This window comes from Pholis gunnellus (genome assembly GCF_910591455.1).
Source record: "Pholis gunnellus genome assembly, chromosome: 3".
Lineage (NCBI taxonomy): Eukaryota > Metazoa > Chordata > Actinopteri > Perciformes > Pholidae > Pholis > Pholis gunnellus.
Genome location: NC_136529.1, coordinates 28400177 through 28419785, shown reverse-complemented (window position 1 = coordinate 28419785; position 19609 = coordinate 28400177). Strand labels below are relative to the sequence as shown.

The 19609-nt window shown below is 42.7% G+C and overlaps 2 protein-coding genes across 2 annotated transcripts; one reads left to right on the top strand and one right to left on the bottom strand.

Moving 5' to 3' along the window:
• Positions 1-5358: 5358 nt before the first annotated feature.
• On the bottom strand, positions 5359-11513 carry gdf5 (growth differentiation factor 5; the record flags this gene model as incomplete). The annotated part of the gene is made up of 2 exons (XM_079186189.1): positions 5359-6347; positions 10640-11513. 2 exons carry the CDS (start codon positions 11511-11513, stop codon positions 5359-5361), a joined length of 1863 nt encoding a protein of 620 aa, XP_079042315.1.
• Positions 11514-15974: 4461 nt separating this feature from the next.
• Positions 15975-18909, top strand: LOC306715734 (zinc-binding protein A33-like). Its single transcript, XM_079186194.1, has 2 exons — positions 15975-16111; positions 16188-18909. The coding sequence occupies exon 2, from the start codon at positions 16205-16207 to the stop codon at positions 17591-17593; it is 1389 nt and encodes a 462-aa protein (XP_079042320.1). The 5' UTR covers positions 15975-16111; positions 16188-16204; the 3' UTR covers positions 17594-18909.
• The last annotated feature ends 700 nt before the right edge of the window (positions 18910-19609 follow it).

Sequence of the window (19609 nt, the reverse complement as noted above, 5' to 3'; positions counted from 1 at the left end):
AACATCATTGTTAAATCGTGTAATAGGGGCGACCATTAAAGTTGTGTTCAATGAAGTTAAGCCCTGTTAAACAAGCCTCCCTTTTTTTTAAACGTTAAAGATAGAGGACATATGGTTCTGATTACATCTGAGCGGGGAAACACAATAGCCCTCTTCAACCTGGGTTCTTGATCCTGTTCACTTGGATTCGGCCTGACACTTTGCCACAAATCCGGGGCCACAAACAGCGACAAGGAAACCCGAAACCCGTAAACAATCCATGTTTCTGCTTTACTACAGATTTCTGGGCGAATCGCAGAGTTCACTGCAACGTAATCTGATTATGGGCTCTGCGGGCCAAAGGCCGGGCGGGGACGGCCGTGGCATCGGGCCAGCGGAACTTCATAATACGGAGAGTCCGTTTCCATAATGTTCATTTGAGGGAGAAAAAAAGTACTTTACGTTCGTCATTCATTGCCTCGAAAATAATTCATCCAAACTGTGACTTCAAGGTTTTGATCGATCTGTTGCTTCACCAGGTGCTGAGATTTCTCAAGAAACAAAAGACTCTTGTTGCACTTTGTGATATATTACCCCTTCCTGAAATGTTTCTACTGGATCGTTGCTCTAATAAGCCGGTTTACTTGTTTTGTGGAAGGTATCTGTTTTTGTTTGTGATACCTTGGTTTCCCCAAGAAGAATGACGTCATCATTGTTTCAGCAAAATGCCCCGAAACCAGCAGCTGTAGGAATTGTGAGTTTAATCCGTCCGGAGCAAAGAAGGAAATAGCGTGACGTTGTTATAGAGCCACAAAGTCCGCGCAGGAAGGAAGTCAAGGTGGACGGATGGGTCAACAAAACTGGAAACGGGAGGAAACAGCGAGCCTGGCTGGGTCCTAAATTAACAAAATCTACCTCCCAACACCTTTAAAGCTCCCTAATTAACACAGTATTACTCGTTTGTTGAATCTGTACAAGTCCAAAGTGTATAAATTACAAATTATTTAATAAATGATGTTTTATGGGGAAATTATTTAGAGTGACTTCCTGAAGTCAGACTGAGAAATACCTTTGAACAAAGCCAGGCTAGCTGTTTCCCCCTGTTTCTAGTCTTTGTGCTAAGCTAAGCTAACTGCCTAATTGTGGTAGTTTAATATTTACATACAGCAAAAAAGTGTACTTCCTAAAATGTTGAAATTATTATTATTACTACAACAATGTCGATTTGTGATCGTTCCCCTACCAAGTTGTTTTTGTGACTCAACCTAACCAAACCTTAACCATAAGGAGAATAAAATGATTATATGTGTATTTAATTTGGAGGACTGGAGGATAGAGGTCAAGACAAGTTGTTTCATTAAGTTAGTAAAAACTTTAAAAAGCACAGTAAACTCTTGTGCCATGTTTTGATTTTATTAGAAGGATATAACAGATAATAGCTACAAAAAAATGAGCTTATTGTTAGTTTAGAAAACAAGAACTGTCTTCAAAAAGGTTTTCTTACAGACCCAACAAGAGCCTCGCTTCCAAGCCATTGTGTTTCCCCTTCCTTCTAAACAATCCTATTCCATGATAAGTGGAAAAAACATAACAGAAAGCATACTGTGAAGTCAATTTCCCAATTATGTTTAATTTCCTGTCGAGCCAGCACACTCTTACACCGTCATAAATCATAGGAAATATCAGTCACCATAAATCATACGTGGAGATTTAAATCAGTTGTTTGTATAATCCAGTGCCTGTATCTCAGATGGGCTAATGTGTGGAAATGTGTGATAATTAAAGCCAGGCGCTGTCTCTGTGGGGAATACTGTTTCCCAATGTTAATTTAACAACACTCTACCTCAATACCTCCTTCAACTTGTTAGGACTTACAGGGTAGCAGCCATGAAGTTTGACTTGATAGTGACTTCAGGAATTTCTATGACTACAACTTTGGAAGCTCTTTGAAGGATTTTGAGTAAGATTGTTGAAACGTGACAATTTAAGGGGAAGATCGACACTCAAGGCAAAAAGTATTTTTCATGCACTCAATTTTAAGATTGTAGTCTATTTTGCTTCAATAACGTTTGTTCTTTCACACTAGATGAAAGAAAACATCCAAAATACACATTTAGCTATTTATTTCACTACTTTGTCTCTTTGTGTCTGTCAACTTCTCCCAAATTCACCATTAGATAAAACGTAATTTGTATATTGAAACATATAATTTCAGAAAACTTGGAAAACAAAAACATAAAGCAAATTATGAACTGGGTTAGTTTCATGGTGATATCTATTAGTTTGCTTAATACAGACAAATATAGGAAATAAAAGACGATTGCAGCTCATTTTATGTTTAGATTATCATTTTGTTTTTACTTGATGATCTTATTTTTTTATATACGTATTTAATCTGCATTAGTGGAGGGTGCCTGAGATTTAACATTTCCATTGCTAACGGCTGCTCTCAGTAATCGTGCATATGACAAATAAAGAAGTTAATTTCATCCCATTATCAGCTCAAAATAATTTGGTTTATGACCAAATATGTGCACAACTACTGACATTTTCATCAGCATGTTACCTTACCAATATTTGCATTTAGCTCAAAGTCTCACGGACCTTTAAGCATGACTTTGGACAAAAGTAAGTAAAACGACTTGAAATGTACCAGTGATGTTATATCTATATGGCAAAGCTCATATCTTTCTAAATAAAGTATTTTTTTAAAATATACTAAATAAGCGATAAGTTCACATGGACATCGGTTTGGCCTTGGTTTTTTAAAGTGGGTCTCAGGCTGAGAAAAAGATAACACTGCGAGTACTTCTTATCTGTAACTGGCATTTGTTGTACGCAGCTAAATTTGGGTCTGTCAAGTGTGAGTGAATGGGTTCCTTCCCTAAAAAGAATGGGCTGATTGTTAACCAACACACAAATCACAAGCGCTATAAATCACCGGCTTTAAACAAACATATTTATCATTTGATTCAAAGCCAACATAAACAAAGTATAAATGTGAAGTTTTACATCTCTGGGAGGGATAAAGAAAACTGCTGCAGCAGTATAATTTAAAAAACAATGTTTTTATTATCTGTTAATAGCTGCTGCAGGACACATCCCCTCCTGGTTGCAACAAATGCTTTCCAAACTCAACGTGTGTCCTGAAGACAAATGAGTAGCTCTGGGATTAAAACACAACCTGAACAGTGCTGGTTTTCCCCAAGCTCCTGTCTGTCTTTATATATCCAATCAAAAACTTCCTCAAATGCTCTGCACGTTGACATTTTTTAATCCAAGATTCCTGGTTTGGAGCTAGCAGCTGCATTCTTTAAAGTTGTTTAAGTCCAGTCCGCTCAGCCTCTCCCCACCTTTGCCTTGTCAGTTCAGGTTTAGAGCGAGGGGGGGGGGGTAATACCACTGGCATGCCTTCGCTTTGATTAAAGGAAATGCTTACATCACTCCGGCTCCAAGAGAAACAAGCCATTCGCTCGTCCAATGGTTGGGGAGCTTTACGAGGGGCAGGCAGGCAGGTGACTCTCTGAAACACAGACAGAGAAGTGCTGCTGCCTTTTTTTATGTTACATAGCAACAAAGAAGCTGTATTTGTCTGTACGGCTTTATAGATTGTCAGGTTTTTTATATAAAACCCTGAGCTTATAAAAGGTTGGGACAAGAGTTCTTAGCTCGATTTTTTTGGCAGTTTGCTGGAACCTTTTTTTTCTAATTGCTAATCGGCAACCACTGTATAAGTGCTAACGTTAGCTTAACACCATGAACTGTTCGCTATCTACGCTATCGGAATTAAATTAAATCAATTTACATTATCAACTTAAACTCAAGTACCGCACTAATTTGCCTCCTGCTGTTTTCTGTTCAGATCATGGTAACCACGGTTGGTAAAGTCATGTAGCTCCAGGTATCAAGTCACCACAATGAGAATAAAAACGGTGATGACGTCGGGTGCTTTTCCCCCTCTGAGATTCATTGCACTCCTGCAAAAAACGTGAGGTGCATGGAGTGGAAAAACACGAGCACGCAAAACGCTTCACTCTCGTTGAAAAATTTGGAAAAAGCCGCTCTAGGCTACTAAAAAGTCAGATCAGGGCCTCAACCTGCAGGTCAGGGTCCACAAACAGGACGTGAGGTTGTGTCTGATGGGACGTCAGGATTCTGTTGGTGTGTTTTAAATGGACTGTGTTCAGGGAAAAAGGGTCCTGTTCTCTTAAGAAAGAGTTGGTGACTCTACCTTGGAATGACACTGTGTACATCATTTCAATTAATTACATCCACAGTGTAGTTCTGAAAGAGAGATGTAACGCCTGAATTGCGACAGCGTCCCTTCTGAATTCGCTCAGACTGTTGCGTATCTAGTAAACAGGACACCTGACCGAAGATGCAACCACTTCTTCTGACTGATGAAAGAACAAGTTAATCTACGTGCCTAATAACAAGCTTGATATGATTATGCATAAGAGTTGAGACCAAAAACCAACTTCTTGGAACTTCTTGGAACTGTTCACCAAACTCGCAGCGTTTTTAAAACACAACCTCAAAAACACTTCAAACCAAACCAAACACAGACACTCTCGGTTTAAATTGTGATTTGGCTTCTGAGAGTCTTGTGAATTCCTTTGATAGTTTAGTCTACGGAGTCTGGGGGGCAGAGGTTCGGACTGATAGGAGTTTGGAGCTCAGACAATTAGACATTTTTTATTGAAGAGTAGTTTATGCAACTTTCCCACATTTGGAACAGGTCAAATTTGCACTTCATCACTGGCCTGTATTTATACATCAGAAATTCTTTGCATGCTTCATAAAACAGTCTTGGATAAGACTCACAAATTACTCTTCATTGATGCATCTGAATGGACAAAGGCACAATGGCAGATAAGTGCTGGAAAAAAGGGCATTTTTGAGTATAATTCTCTAATGTTTCAATAGCATTTCTGTTACACACAAACTTTTTACACCAATCAGAACACTGATACAAATCTGAAGAGAGCAAACAAAAGCAGTTACAATCTGTTTTAGTCTAAAATGAGATCAGAACTTTAATCCAAAAGTGTCTCTGGTTGTTTTTTGGCTTCTCTCGGCTGCATCTTCCTCATCGCCGTCAACATCACACGTAAGTTTCAGAGAGTGTCTGTTAAAGAGCATCACCCCCACCAGTTCATCGTTCTCTGTTTGGTCTTTAACAGTGTCTAGCAGTCTTTTGGTATGCAGTCTGATAGTCCACTTGAGTGTGAAGAGTAATGTCTGTTGCATTGCAGTGAGTTCGGTCACAATCAGCTGAAACAAGAGCCGTTTTGATCAAACATGTCTATCTTCCCTCAAAGTGGAGGAAAGGAAATGTCTTTCTTTCTGTCGTCTCGCTCTTTGTCCCACCTTCCTTTGCTACCTGCAGCCACACGATTCAACCACCATGTCCTCGTACTGCTTGTAGACGACGTTATTGGCCGAGTCGATGTAGAGTATGCTGATTGGGCTGAGTCGAGTCGGGACGCAGCAGGTGGGCGACGTCGACTTCGGGTCCATTGAGTTCATCAGGGTCTGTATGATGGCGTGGTTGGTCGGCTCCAGGTGCGAGCGGATGGGGAAGTCGCAGACGCCGTCGCAGTGAGAGGCCTCGTAGTCCAGCGGCGCGATGATCCAGTCGTCCCAGCCCATCTCTTTGAAGTTCACGTGGAGGCTTTTCTGTTGACACCGCTCCCTCGTCTGCATCTTCACGACCTGGTGTTGGGGGAGGGTCAGTAGCGGCGGCGGCGGCTGCTGCTTCAGAGGTTTTTTAGACGCCCTCGAAGCAGGAGCTCGGCGCATTCGACGCTGGGTGAACAGGTATTCGTAGACGGTTTTGTTGTCGTGGCCTGACCGCGCTTTGATCTCGTTATAGAAAAGGTCGCGCTTCTTGCTCTTGCCAAACGCCAGGAAGAATGCCTTTTCCTTGTTGGCCCTGCCGGGTCGGGCGAACCCCAGAGTGCGCAGGTCCACGGGGCGACCGCCTCTGTGCTCCAGGGCCTCGAGGTCAAAGCACAGCTGCTGGGAGTGCTGGTTCTGCTGGTTTTTGAAGCCCTTGAAGATTTTCCATACGTCAAACACTTCCCATTTTCCGCCGAAACCGCCTCCGCCGAGCAGATTCTCCGTGGTCTTCGTCTGGAGCAGAACAGCTGATTGTTTACCTGAAGCGCAGGTGTACAGCTTCAGGCACGGGGACGAGATTCCTCCGCCGCCGCCTCCGTCGGCGGCTGTGGATCCCATTGAGGCCCTGCGGGGGTCAGACAGGCGCTTCCTCAGGATGCGTAGCTCGGCCCCCAGGAGCCCGTCTCGTTCCAGAGAGCTGACGTTGAAGTGATACCTCTGCCGTCTGAGCTGTGGCCCACGCTCGTCTGTGAGGGAGGACAAAGACACAGACATAAGAGTTCCAACTGACGGACAGGCAACCACACACACACACACGGAAGTGGACGATTTACATGAACACACATAAAGGGTGAAGGTGCAAACAGATGTAAATACACACATGCATGCGCATATAGCTGCAAAGACATACAAAGACTGCAAAGATTTGCCAACTGTATCGATTAGTCAATCAACAGAAAATGTATCTGCAACCTTTTATTCCTTCTCAAGCAAAACGTTTTCAAAACATTTACTGGTTCCAGATCCTCAGATGAGGATGATTTCATGCTTTTCTTTGTCATACATGATGAATATCTTTTGGTTTTGGACGTTTGAAAACTTCACCTTGGGCTGTGGTAAATGTGGTAGTTGGTTGTAGCTCTAATGCACACACACACACACACACACACATACCACAAGCAAACAAGGTCACGGGCAAGAATAACAGAAAATATTTACACATTTCCTTACAGCTTGCTAATAGTCCTCTCTTCTGTAGGTAAATGCTTACACACACACACACACACACACACACATATTTAAACACATAAGCACAAAAACATCAGCAGGAATGAACTGAATGGTGTGTAATGTTTTCATTTGTTGTCGGTGAGGGAAGCCAGTGAACTTCCATGTCTAAATGGAATCCAGCAATGAAATCCACTAAAGTACACACACACACTCACACTCACACACACACTCTCACAAACACACACACACACACACACACACACACACACACACACACACACACACACACACACACACACAGCAGCAGCAGATCTTCCCACTCTGCTCGCTTCTTCTCACGTTATCCCCCTCTCCTTCCCATCCAGGACTTAAGCATGCATTGAAAAGTACATTAGAACCAGACAGGGAGACCACATCGGACTGTAAACAGGCCTGTTATTATGGACCTGCAGCTATTTAACTGCCGATAGACGGTTAACCAGCATCTGCTGTAGAGGAAACAAACCATCGACAACACACACACACACACACATCCTGGCACTTCTCTGTGGAAGATCTGATTAAAGCTCAAACTGAGAGTCACGTAGTTTAAAAACAACGGATGAAAGTGTGAGTTCAGATGAACTGTTCAGGGTTCGTTTTAAAGTCAAACTGGAATTATTAAGTGATCAGTATGTGCACTCAATTACCAGTTTATCATCTAATACAACAGTCCTACAATAAATCCTACATTCATGAGGAATTGTAATTTAGATTTATTCCTTTTTTAGAAGCTTTTCTCGAAAGCTGCACGCAAATGAGATCCAAGCCACAGTAGATAAAGGAGAAGCCTTTGAGTAGAAATGTCTCAAAACTCCGTTAATTGTGCACTTGGCACAAGACTTGCAGTTGCATGGAGTAACTAGCATATCACTTTTTCAGAAAGAGCAAGTGTCAAGAGATGCAGAGAGAACGAGCGTATTAGGTGACGAAGTACTCTGGGAAGTGGTATTTCTTAGATTTTGAGGTAAGACTGAATCGAGTTTTGGTAACTTGTTCAGGAGACAAGTTTAGATTTACCTTCCTCACTGTGGAGGTAGCGCTGCAGAACGTAGTGAACGAGAAGGCTCATAACCCTGAACGAGGGACCTCGCATTAGTGACTTGGAACTGAATGCAAAGAAGCAACAGGGACCCAGTGGAGGGCAATGAAAAGTTGAGTGACGAGCTATTTTTTTCTTGGTTGATGCTGCATTTAAAACTATTTACAGAAGTTGTGCATGCTGGCAGCCCTGACAGAAGGACGTTCCCGTAGTGAAGGTGAGAGTTTTGTGTTTTTAAATATTGGGGTTGACGGTGCTGCATTTGGCTCGTGTGTTTGACCGGAGGTTGCCTCCTGGTCTGGACAGATAGAGCTGGGTATCATCAGCGTAGCAGTGGTCAGAAAAAACCCCATGTGAGTGGATAATCACGCCGAAGCAGGTGGTGTACTTTGAGAAGAGTAGGGGACCGGGCACAGATCCTTGTGGTACCCCAGTGGAAAGAAAGTGACGCTTGGACTGTTTTCCTTGCCATACCGCTTTGAATGACGCTCAGTGATGTAGGACTCAAACATCCCTTCTTGCTTGATGCCCCCTCAGTCGGTGGACGGGCATTGCAGTCGGTTGGTTCTGTTAACTGGCCACTTGTTTGTAAAGAAGGATGCAAAGTCATGAGCCGCGAGAGGTTTAGGCTGGTTGAGCTGATCTCTTCATAGTAAAAATTTGCAGCAGTTGAACTGGACAACGTATCCTCATACGACGGTTTACAAAAAAGTTAGTCCTCATTTCTGGTGCGTTTTCATACAAAAGTCCAGCAACTTGTGTGAATGTCTGCTCGTTACGTGCAGACAGTGTTTTCAATGCAAACCTCGGCTGCACAGGAAACAACTTAGCTACGTTGAGGTGTTTCTGTTATTCAGCCTGCCCTCATTGATATGTGGACAAAATAATATCAAATAGTTTTTTTCTTCCTGTCCTTTTCTTTCCCTCCCTTATTTATTTTGTCTCTGCTTTCTTTCCTTCTTCAACTGATCTGAAAGCATGAAAACCATCCAAGAAACATGTGACAAAATATAGGAGCGGTAGAAAGGCAAAGAAAGAAACGGGGAAGTGTGAACAAGTGAGGGGGAAGAGATGTGTCAGGCCATCAGTTACACCTTCGCTCACCCCCTCACCATGCGGAGGAGGTCACCGGCGATTTGCTGAGGACACACTACACAAATAAAGCCCAAATTAAAAGTACATTAAGTGCTTGAAATGTAAACCTTTAGCTGGGCTAGAAATATTAAACTCTGGTCATTTAAACATTGTTTTAAACAGTTTTACACCGTAAAGACAACATTACACAGGGGGGCCACCCTACTTGTGGCTGCGAGGAGTGTTTATTTACCCTCCTGAGGCCGTATATCACTGACAGCAGCAGTGCTGCCAGTGAATGACCAGATGGCTAGAAACACACAGAAACCATAACGCAACTACACACACACACACATAAATATGTAAGTATAAATAAATACACATGTACATGTATGTTCAGGGGACCGTGGGCCCAATCCATAATATTAAATATTCGTGACTGAATAAGAAGCATACAAGATTAAAGTTCAGGGGAAGAATTGAGTCAAAAACTCAGCAAATCTTCATTAAATTTGGAAAATTGCACGACAAGATTGATGAAGCCGTGGAAAGCAGCTTCTTAGCTTAGCTTAGCATAAAGACTGGAAACGGAGGGAAACAGCTAGCCTGAGATCACAAAATCCACCTAACAGCCTCTCTCCAGCTCACTGACACGGTAGATATCGATTGTTTGGTTTACAAAAGGTGAAAACATTAAGTCTAATCATGAACATAACCAAAAACTGATGTTTGTACACTTTGGTTTTTGGCATGAACAAAGAGACGTAAAGTTCACTAATTGATACGTTATAAGTGTTATTGGTGGGTTTTATTGCCTTCGAACAGAGCAAGGCTAGCTGTTTGCCCTTGTTTCCAGTCATTATGCTAAGCTAAGCTAACTGGCTACATACTTAGCCTACAGATTGGTATCAATGACATTTAGCTGCGAGATGGCTCACTCAGCTCGCAGCAGCTTCCTGCAACTTTGAAGTCAGTTCCAGCGCAGTTATGAGTAACAGAGTCGTCTCTTTTCCCATCATTCCTTTCTCGACTCCACTTCCAGATGCTCCAACTCTCTTAACTCATGGACTACAACACAGACATGTCTACAATTCAGACAATTTACAGCCCTGCTTCCTGCGCCGGCCTCCTCTAGTAACCTCCAGACGGGTGTTTGACCTCCAGTCTCCTCTCCACACAGCCCAGATATCAGACACCCACAACCCTCCTCCTCGTTCACAACCTTCAACATGTTTCAAACCCGAGGAAAAATAATCATTAGGTGATGTACGGCTTCACGGTTGCTTTTTTAGCCCTCAGATCATCACATGTTAATGTAAAGTAAGACTGGAGCATGAAGGAAGCACTTTCACCTCTAATATTCCAAATGAGAGATATTTAAAGATAATATATGAGAAGTAGAGAGAGTTTTCCTTATGTATACCAGAGAATAAATCTGTGTCACAGTGTGTAACATTCAATCAGTTCCTTGTAAGAAACATTTGTTCTATGTGGACATTTTAAGTGATTTTAGAGCCACACATTGCTCAATAAAGAGGAATAACCCGACACAATGTTGAATGGAACTATCTTATGTGACAAAATGTGTAATAAAGACTAACAGCTTCAGAACCTGCTGTCAGAACACAAGAGGAGAAGCGGTGGTGTGTTTACCTTGTCCTTTATCCACGAAGCTGGTGATGGTGTTGGCCAGACCCGCTTCGTGCAGAGCGCTGCTGTTCAGGTCCCCGGTGGACAGAGACCAGTAAAGCGACAGCATGTAGTCGTGAGGAATAACCAGCGGCTGTCTCTGATGCGCTTCCCGGTCGCTCAGTTTGTGGGCCTTGCTGCTGACTCCCCGCTGTGCCAGCGGACCCGCGTTCTGCTGCTGTTGCTGCTGCTTTTGCGCACGGGTGGCTCTCTGGGGAGGTCCCGTGCGCACTGGAGCAGCTGCACTCGCTCTGGAAGCAACTTTCCCCAATTTTTTCCCCTGTGAGCCAACACCTCCACCTCCACCCCCAGCAGCCGCAGTCCCGACTCCCTTCCCTGCTGCATGTGCGCTAAAAGCCGCGGGAGCGTGCGCTTTAATTTGAGCGTCCCCGCCGGGCAGCCAGGAGCGCACGGCCTCTTTGCGCCCTAATATGACTGGTCGGTCCCGCTGTTGCTGCTGCAGCTGTGCCCGGTTCGCCGGCACGGAAGACGCAGTAAGTTTGCTTTTAATAACAGTCGTCTCGCCCTTGATTAACGGAGGCTCTGCGCGGATCCGCGTAATCCTCGCCGGACCCACCGGTGACGGTTTCCACGGAGCGGTCACCGGTTGCCTGTTCGCGGCTGCTGGTGATGAGCCACCGATTCCTCTGCCGGTTCTTCCGTGGGCTTGCTCCCCTTCCCCACCGCCTGCCGCGCGCTCCGCTGCCTCTGTAAGCCGGTGGTGGTGGTGGTGGTGGTGCTCGGTCGGTCTGGTCCGGCTGAGGGAACCGAGGACGGGATGCAGGTAAATAAGAGTCCAGCAGCTCAGCAGAAGAGAGAGACGCTTCACAACTTTCATCCTAAAGCCCTTTTGCCTCCTGCCTGGCCGTCATCGTAATAAACCGCAGAATTAACTGACCTGTGTGGTTAAAAAAAGAAGTCCTGTTCGGTCCGAGTCTTTCATCCTCTGAGTGTACTCTGCGCTCTGCCAGAGGTGAACTGAATAAAAAGTGCTTGTCCCGTCTGCAAACTGCTGTAGACATATGCGAGGTTGTAAAAGCAAAGATGTGGACTATAACTGGGTTTTATAAGTTGAAGAAACAAATCCTGCAAACCCTTATCCCCCCATCCGTCATATGTAAGAACCATAGTGCTGCAGAGATCCTGTCTGTGCGCGAAGAGCAGAAATCCAAGAGAAACGTCTGAGGAGAAGTGGACTCTTGTTAAACACTCCGCGATTCTGCTGGATGTCTTGTAAGAAACTTCTTTAAATCCCACTTTTTTTTTTCCAAGAGAGGCAAGAATGGCGTAATGCCGCTGCCCCCCCCCCCCTTTCCTTTCAAAGTTTGAAGTCCGTCCAGTGAAAATATTTCACTCACACACCAACCTGCAGGTGCGCGAGAAAATCCTCCAACAAACCTGAGCGCAGGAATTGGAAACGGAATTCCAGAAAGCTGTTTTAATTACCGCGTGATGTCATGCTGTCCAAACTCATTTAACAGCAATATTTCTTCTCAAATCTTCCTCCCCTCTTTCCACCGATGACTCACTCGAGCTGTAACACAAAATGACACAAACCAATACCCCCCCCCCCCCCCCCCCCCCATCATCATCATCATCATCATCATCATCATCATCATCATCATCTAGAAAAAAAGAAAAGAAAAACTTTGCATTATGTCATTTGAAGTGAGCAGTTTTTCTAGGCTTCCACTTTGTCCAAACAAAAGGGTGAGAGAGGTGTCAGGTGATGTCAGGGTAGCTCACTATCACACACACACACACACACACACACACACACACACACACACACATTCAGATCCTTTACTTAAGTAAAAGTATTAATACCACACTTGAAAAATACTCCGTTTCCAGTTCAGGTCCTGCACTGAGACAGTTGTACTTTAGATCAGCCGTCTCACCGTTCGTTGTTATCGCGGCTGTAGTGAGCATTTAGGACACACGTCTTCTTTATTTTGTCTATAGTGTTTTTATATTTAGCATTTTGAACTTGGCTACCAAAAACACATTGTGTCAGTAAAGTCAGGAAAACATGCAAAACAATGTTTTTTTATGTTTCCCGTCACTGTCAAACTGAAATATGGTTAAATCTACTTTAACTCACATCATTATTCGTTACTGATCTGTGTATCCTTTGCTGTTTTAAATCTCTAATGCACACAATTGTAACTTACAATTAATTTGATTAAACTAAATGTTGTTCCATCTAATGGGTGAAATATGTTGATTTGGGTAAATAGCTAAATTATAATAAAAAACACAAACGCTGGCTCATAACAACCCATCGATACTGGGTTAAGTTACCGTGTTGATGCCAAACTCTACATTTTTAGACCAATGATTAAAAAAATAAATGATTTAGCATTTCTCCACCAGAACATCTTTAAAGTTGAACCGTTAAGTTATTTCAAACCCCAGAAGAAATGTTGACATTACATCTCTACAAACCACGAGATTCATTCAACGTCAACATTTAACCAAAGTTTCATAAATGTGTTTAATATCAGCAGGAAACAATGACGCGAGGTTAACATTGTGAAATGATTGGTCAAGAAAACAAAACGACTTTGTTAAAGAGAGAAAAAATAATAAAATAATAACGTAACAACGTAACTAGCGTGAATAAACAACAACCGCTCTCAGCCGACTTTCTTGCTTGTTATACTGGTTGTTATACCTCATAGCTTTAAATAAAGGGTTCTACATATATCTAGTAGTATAAATACTACATTACTCGATCTAACTGAATGCAAAAACGTCCACATTCAACTGATCCATGGTTTGCAAAAATGCACAATAACAACATTTGTTCCTGACGACTGCGGCTGATTCATCAAATCCTCAACTCAACGATGAACACATCTATAGATTGTTACTTGTTTAAAATATTATATTATTCCTGACAGATTATATCTAACTAACTACTATTTAAGTAAAATCGTAATTGATCAAGTTAAATACTTGTATCGTAGATCCTCACGTTAAGTTCCTAAAATTGTACGTAAGATGAAAAATGTTCTCAAATGTACTTGTTAAGTTTAGGGGACTTTTAATCACTTGGTGGAGAGGTTACGATGATGATTGTACAAACAGCAGTAAAAATTCAAATTTTCTTTTTTGTAGAATCATCCGTCCACCTCGACCTTACCGTCATAACGCACACGGCCACTAGAGGGCGCTGTCACTTGAACGTAAACAGAAGTTTTTGGGGCGACTGATTAAAGAGCGGATGCTGTCGTTTATCTCAACCTTCTGCTCAGCCTTTAGAGAAGAAATGACAGAAAATGCAGAGACGGGGTCACAGAGTCGACCCCGTGAAAACACACGTTTACACTTTTTTCTTCTTTTCGCCGGAGGACAGTGGGGCCTTGGTTTTGATTCTAAAACTCTTTGCCAGTTTAATTTATGATGCCACAAGGAGCGCCAGCTCGGTGTCATAAATTGAGTTTTAGACCACGCTCTTAATTAGCAGCCAGAAAGCTCGGGTTCAAATTTGGAGATTTCTGGCAGTGGAGGAGGGTCTCTGGTGGTTTGAAACAAGAGCTGGTGTTCTGGTAGAGTGTTTCTCTTTCCCTCTCTGTCTCTCTCAAGTCTCTTTCCTCTTCTCTCAATCTGTGTCCTTCGCCGCTCAGCTCCGTATGAGGGCATGATGGATGACCAGAAGTGATTGGATAATACGAGGCTGTCATGGATCACATAAAATCAACCCGATGCAGTCGATTCGACTAAACAGCTAAAGGATGTGAGTAACGGCGACTGGCCTAGCTATAGCTCAGAGGAGGCTCAGTAACAGCTTTATATCCCCCCCCCCCCCCCAGCCTAATACATCTCTGCTGCATTAACAGAGTATACTGTTGTTTTTCTCTCAGCCATTTCAAATTGTAGTTGTAATTTCAGCCAAAACTGTGCCAGACTGACTTTATACGCAGATAATTGTGGCTATAAGACACATTAGCAACGACCAAGTCAAAGCATCAACTGTCTTCTTCTTTATTTCAGTTGCAGCTCTGTGACGCTGCGTCGCTCTTTGCACAGCAGAAAAAAAACTAACTCTTTACTCTGACAGCTCGAGAGACAATTTAGCTATTTTGAGTGACTTAAAGGGACAAAAGGTTTGGCCTGAAAGTGGCGCTAGAGGCCATGTTGTTACCGAAACCAAAAGAGACACATCTTGGTGTGGCTACGTGCATAGATAAGGTACGCCCACAAACTGGATATAAGAGGTGGACGTAGTACCCTTGATCGACAATATAAAGGGTCCAATGCTCCACAATAATCAAAGCTACCCGTTATCTACAATATCGATGTTTCTCAAGGATTTTAATAAATTGTATTTTAACAATTTTACTGGTTTACATAACACACTAGGTTTGTACATAACTGTTACAACAGCCTGCTGCACTCTATCAGTCCACATATCCAGCAATGAATCAGCACTTTGGACTGAGACACACCTCAGTGTTACATGTGAACCAACAACATTCATCAGAGGAGGTGTGACAAAGCTCCACCCCTCACCTGACTCACCTGAGACAAAGCAGGAAACAGTTTGTCTTTCTTCCTCACTAAAGAGAGACACGCAGACTGAAAACAGACGATCAGATTCACCTTTTGCATTGTTGGTTAATTTACCTTCAGATCAAAGATTTTCACTGTATTGGTTTTCAAGAAACATTTGTGTCACTAAAACTCCAATCTGTGACGAATCACGTGATCTCATCAAAGCTACATAATTCTGGCTTCATATCAGAGACTGTATATAAATGGACAATAATCACTGTGATGTCACTCATTGCTTTGTGGACTACCGTTCTGAGGCCTCAAGTTGGACATTTTGGCCGTCGCCATCTTGCTTTTTTGCAACCAGAAGAGACAAGAGAGGGTGGAGCTAAATACAACCGTCGCTGAATAATATTTTTAGGACCAAAATATTAAATTAAAAAAAACTGTGTGTTACAGCCTTAAGGGCATCTGTTGGGAATATAACACCATTAAGTATGTTTTCTTTAGTGTGTAATCACGTGAAGATAAGAATCATTGTGTCTTTGTTACCTCAGAATGAGCCAGACTTTTGAAAAGGGCTTTTTAAAATAAATAATTACAGTACGTCACAAAATACAACTGAGCTCCAATAAAACTTGCATCAATGAATCAGTGCTTTGGAATGAGACACACCTCAGTGTTACATGTGAACCAACAACATTCATCAGAGGAGGTGTGACAAAGCTCCACCCCTCACCTGACTCACCTGAGACAAAGCAGGAAACAGTTTGTCTTTCTTCCTCACTAAAGAGAGACACGCAGACTGAAAACAGACGATCAGATTCACCTTCAGAACAAACTAACAACTTCCTCTGAGTGAGTTCATCTACAGGAGAGAAAAGAGGAAAACTACAACACTGCTGCTTCAAGCTGCTGACGCTCCACACACTGAATGTGAGTTTGACTAAAAACAGTGAAGTTAGTAGAGGAGGGAGGGGAGCCATGACTGATGTACTTTCTGTGTTTTCAGCTTCACTCAGAGACTAAATGGCTTCCAGACCAGAGGAGGATCTCTGCTGTCCGGTCTGTCATGAAGTCTTTAGAGATCCTGTTCTTCTGTCATGTAGCCACAGCTTCTGTAAAGACTGTCTGAAGAGCTGGTGGAGAGAGAAACCAACTCAGGAGTGTCCAGTTTGTAAGAGAAGATCTTCAAAGGGAGAACCACCTTGTAACCTGGCATTAAAGAACCTGTGTGAGTCCTTCTCACTGGAGAGAGATCAGAGAGCTTCAGAGACTCTCTGCAGTCTGCACTCTGAGAAACTCAAACTCTTCTGTCTGGACCATCAGCAGCCAGTGTGTGTCGTCTGCAGAGATTCAGAGAAACACAGCGACCACAGATTCAGACCCATCGATGAAGCTGCTCGACAACACAAGAAGAACCTTCAGGAAGCTCTGGAGCCCTTAAAGGAGAAGTTAAAGGTTCATGAAGAAGTTAAAGTGAAGTCTGATCAAACAGCAGAACACATGAAGGTCCAGGCCCGACGCACAGAGAGGCAGATTAAGGAGCAGTTTAAGAAGCTTCACCAGTTTCTAGAGGAGGAAGAGGAGGCCAGGATGGCTGCACTGAGGGAGGAAGAGGAGCAGAAGAGTCAGATGATGAAGGAGAAGATGGAGGCTCTGAGCAGAGAGATAGCAGCTCTTTCAGACACAGTCAGAGCCACAGAGGACGAGCTGAGAGCTGAAGACGTCTCATTCCTGAACAACTACAAGGCTGCAGTGGAAAGAGTCCAGCAGCGCCCCCTGCTGGAGGATCCACAGCTGCTCTCAGGAGCTCTGATAGACGAGGCCAAACACCTGGGCAACCTGGCCTTCAACATCTGGAACAAGATGAAGGACATGGTCTCCTACACTCCTGTGGTTCTGGACCCAAACACTGCTGATCCAGAACTCATCCTGTCTGAAGATCTGACCAGTGTGAGAGGAGGAGAGAGACAGAAGCTTCCTGATAATCCAGAGAGGTCTGATAAACGCTGGTCTGTTCTGGGCTCTGAGGGATTTAACTCAGGGACTCACAGCTGGGATGTCCAGGTTGGAGACAGTACATTCTGGTTTCTGGGTGTGTTAGCAGAGTCTGTCCAGAGGAAGGGAAACATAGAGTCTGGATTATGGACAATATGGTTCTGTGAAGATGAATACTTAGCATGTTCACCACCAGCTCCATCCACTGTTCTCAAAGTGCAGAAGAAGCTCCAGAGGATCAGAGTGAATCTGGACTGGAACAGAGGAAAGCTGTCGTTCTCTGATCCTGATACTAACACACACATACACACCTTCACACACACTTTCACTGAGAGGATGTTTCCAATCATTAGCACTCGTGATAAACTGAATATGTTACCAATGAAGGTGTGTGTGACAGTGGAACAGAGCAGTTAGAGATAAAGATCATAAATATATTCATGATGTTTGTTTTAAAGCCTTAAAGCTGCACCTGTCCTCCTGATGTCTCATTCTTCTAAATATATCTTTATTATTTCAGTTATTGTTTTATTATTGTTTTCATTCTTTTGTTGTTATTTAGTTTGACAATCAGCTGTTTGTTTCTGTTCTCTACCTTTTCATATATAAATGTATCACTTAGTTGCTCATGTTCTGCTTTGTTGAGCCGTTCTAGTCCTCGACAGCCGAGACCAGAGGCTTCATGTTGTCCTCTTGTTTTCATGATGTTCGTCCGCTCCATTCTCATCAATGTGATGTATCAGGAACGTCTGGAGGGAACTTCTTCATGTACTGCAGATATGGGCAGTATTTCTATTACTTGTATTTGAAATACGTATTTCAATTACTTTTGAGTATTTTGTAATTTGTATTTGATAGGGCCGATACAAAATCTAACGTAATTTGTAACAAAATACTTTAGAGTGGAGTAATTTAGTATTTAAAATACTCAAAATACTTTCTCCACGAATCCAAAAACAGTTCACGAGTTCAGTCTTCAGATCTTCAAGTTCAACAGATTGTCTGTCAAGTTAAATATTGTATCTGAGTGACAGATGTCAACTAGCTTGATGTATAACTTATGTCTGGTTCTGGCTACATAGCCTATTGTATATACATGGTGATGGTTATAATATCAAGCTAGCCATCGATGCTAACATGCTAATGACGCTAGCATGCTGTCTAGGCTAGTGCATAGCCAGTGTTTAGCAAGTTAGCTTATCAGTGGAGTAGCTAGCTATAGGAAGAGGGAGATTGGGAGCTTGTATGTCATATGTGATGAATATTTTCTTGTTGATACAAAACAAAGTTTATGGGCTGTAAAGTCCCATTAATAAATATGTATATATATATATATATATATATATATATAATCAAGTTGTTGTCTTTCAATAGCTTTGCTTAGTTACACTGACATTCTGTGACTGTTCTTCCTGTTTGTGGGGTTCACCAGAGCTTTGTGTACATTATATAAACCTGAATGCTCTGCTATACCAAATTGTGAGAAAACAGAAAATCCAGAAAAAAGTATTTCCTATATTTTAAATACAAAATACATGTATTTTGTTACATTTTCTGGCACCAGTATTTTGTATTTTGTATTTTATTGTAATACATTTATTTGGGGGTATTTTGTATTTTGTATCAAAATACATTTTGATGTATTTTTGCCCATCTCTGATGTACTGTCGGTTGCTGTTTGCTCTTTATAATTATTAGCATTCACTTTGTCTGATTAGAAAATCTTGCCAGTTCTATGCAATAAAGGGTGAAACTCCAGATTCTCTGCAGCCTTTCTTTGAATGCGCCCCCGGGCTTCACCACGCGACGACCAGAATACCTCAGTGAGCGAGTCGGGTGTGTAGGCTGCACTGATGTTTAGACAGACAGGGGTGAGTGACGCTGGCAAACAGCCGCACAGCGAGACAGCGTCTGCCGTGAGGTTAGACCAATAAAATAAAGAGTCAAGTTGTTCCCAGTCACCCCGCTTCCATAACCGTGAGCCTTGGAGACACGTCCTGTCGGAAATGTGCCGCTGTGTTTATAATGGTTTGTTTAGATGGCAGGAAATATAGAATATATTAATGGTTTGGCTGGACAGATGTGTTGGTGGGCCGTCTTTCACTATACGATTGGAAATATTAGTCACATAGTCCACTAATGGAATGGTTCCACTGTAATTCAAGTTGCAAACGTTGCTGTGGTGAATGAGTGTTCATGTGTTTGAATCCCTTTGTGACATTTCGCGACAGAAAACCTCCCAATAGCTGTTTGGGATCTTCATCGACTTCCTGTTTCTGTCCAGTTAAAAAGTCAATGTTGACGTATTTTAATTCAGTTCTAAATGTTTTATCCCAGTGATGTGTTTCAATGGAAGGCGTCACTTGAACAAGACTGAGAGGCTAAACTCAGGCACAGAGCTCCTTTGAGCTAAATGCTAACGTTTAATGTTTA

Coding starts and splice junctions, on each gene's coding strand:
- LOC306715734 (XM_079186194.1), top strand. CDS start 16,205: ATGGCTTCCAGACCAGAGGAGGATCTCTGCTGTCCGGTCTGTCATGAA.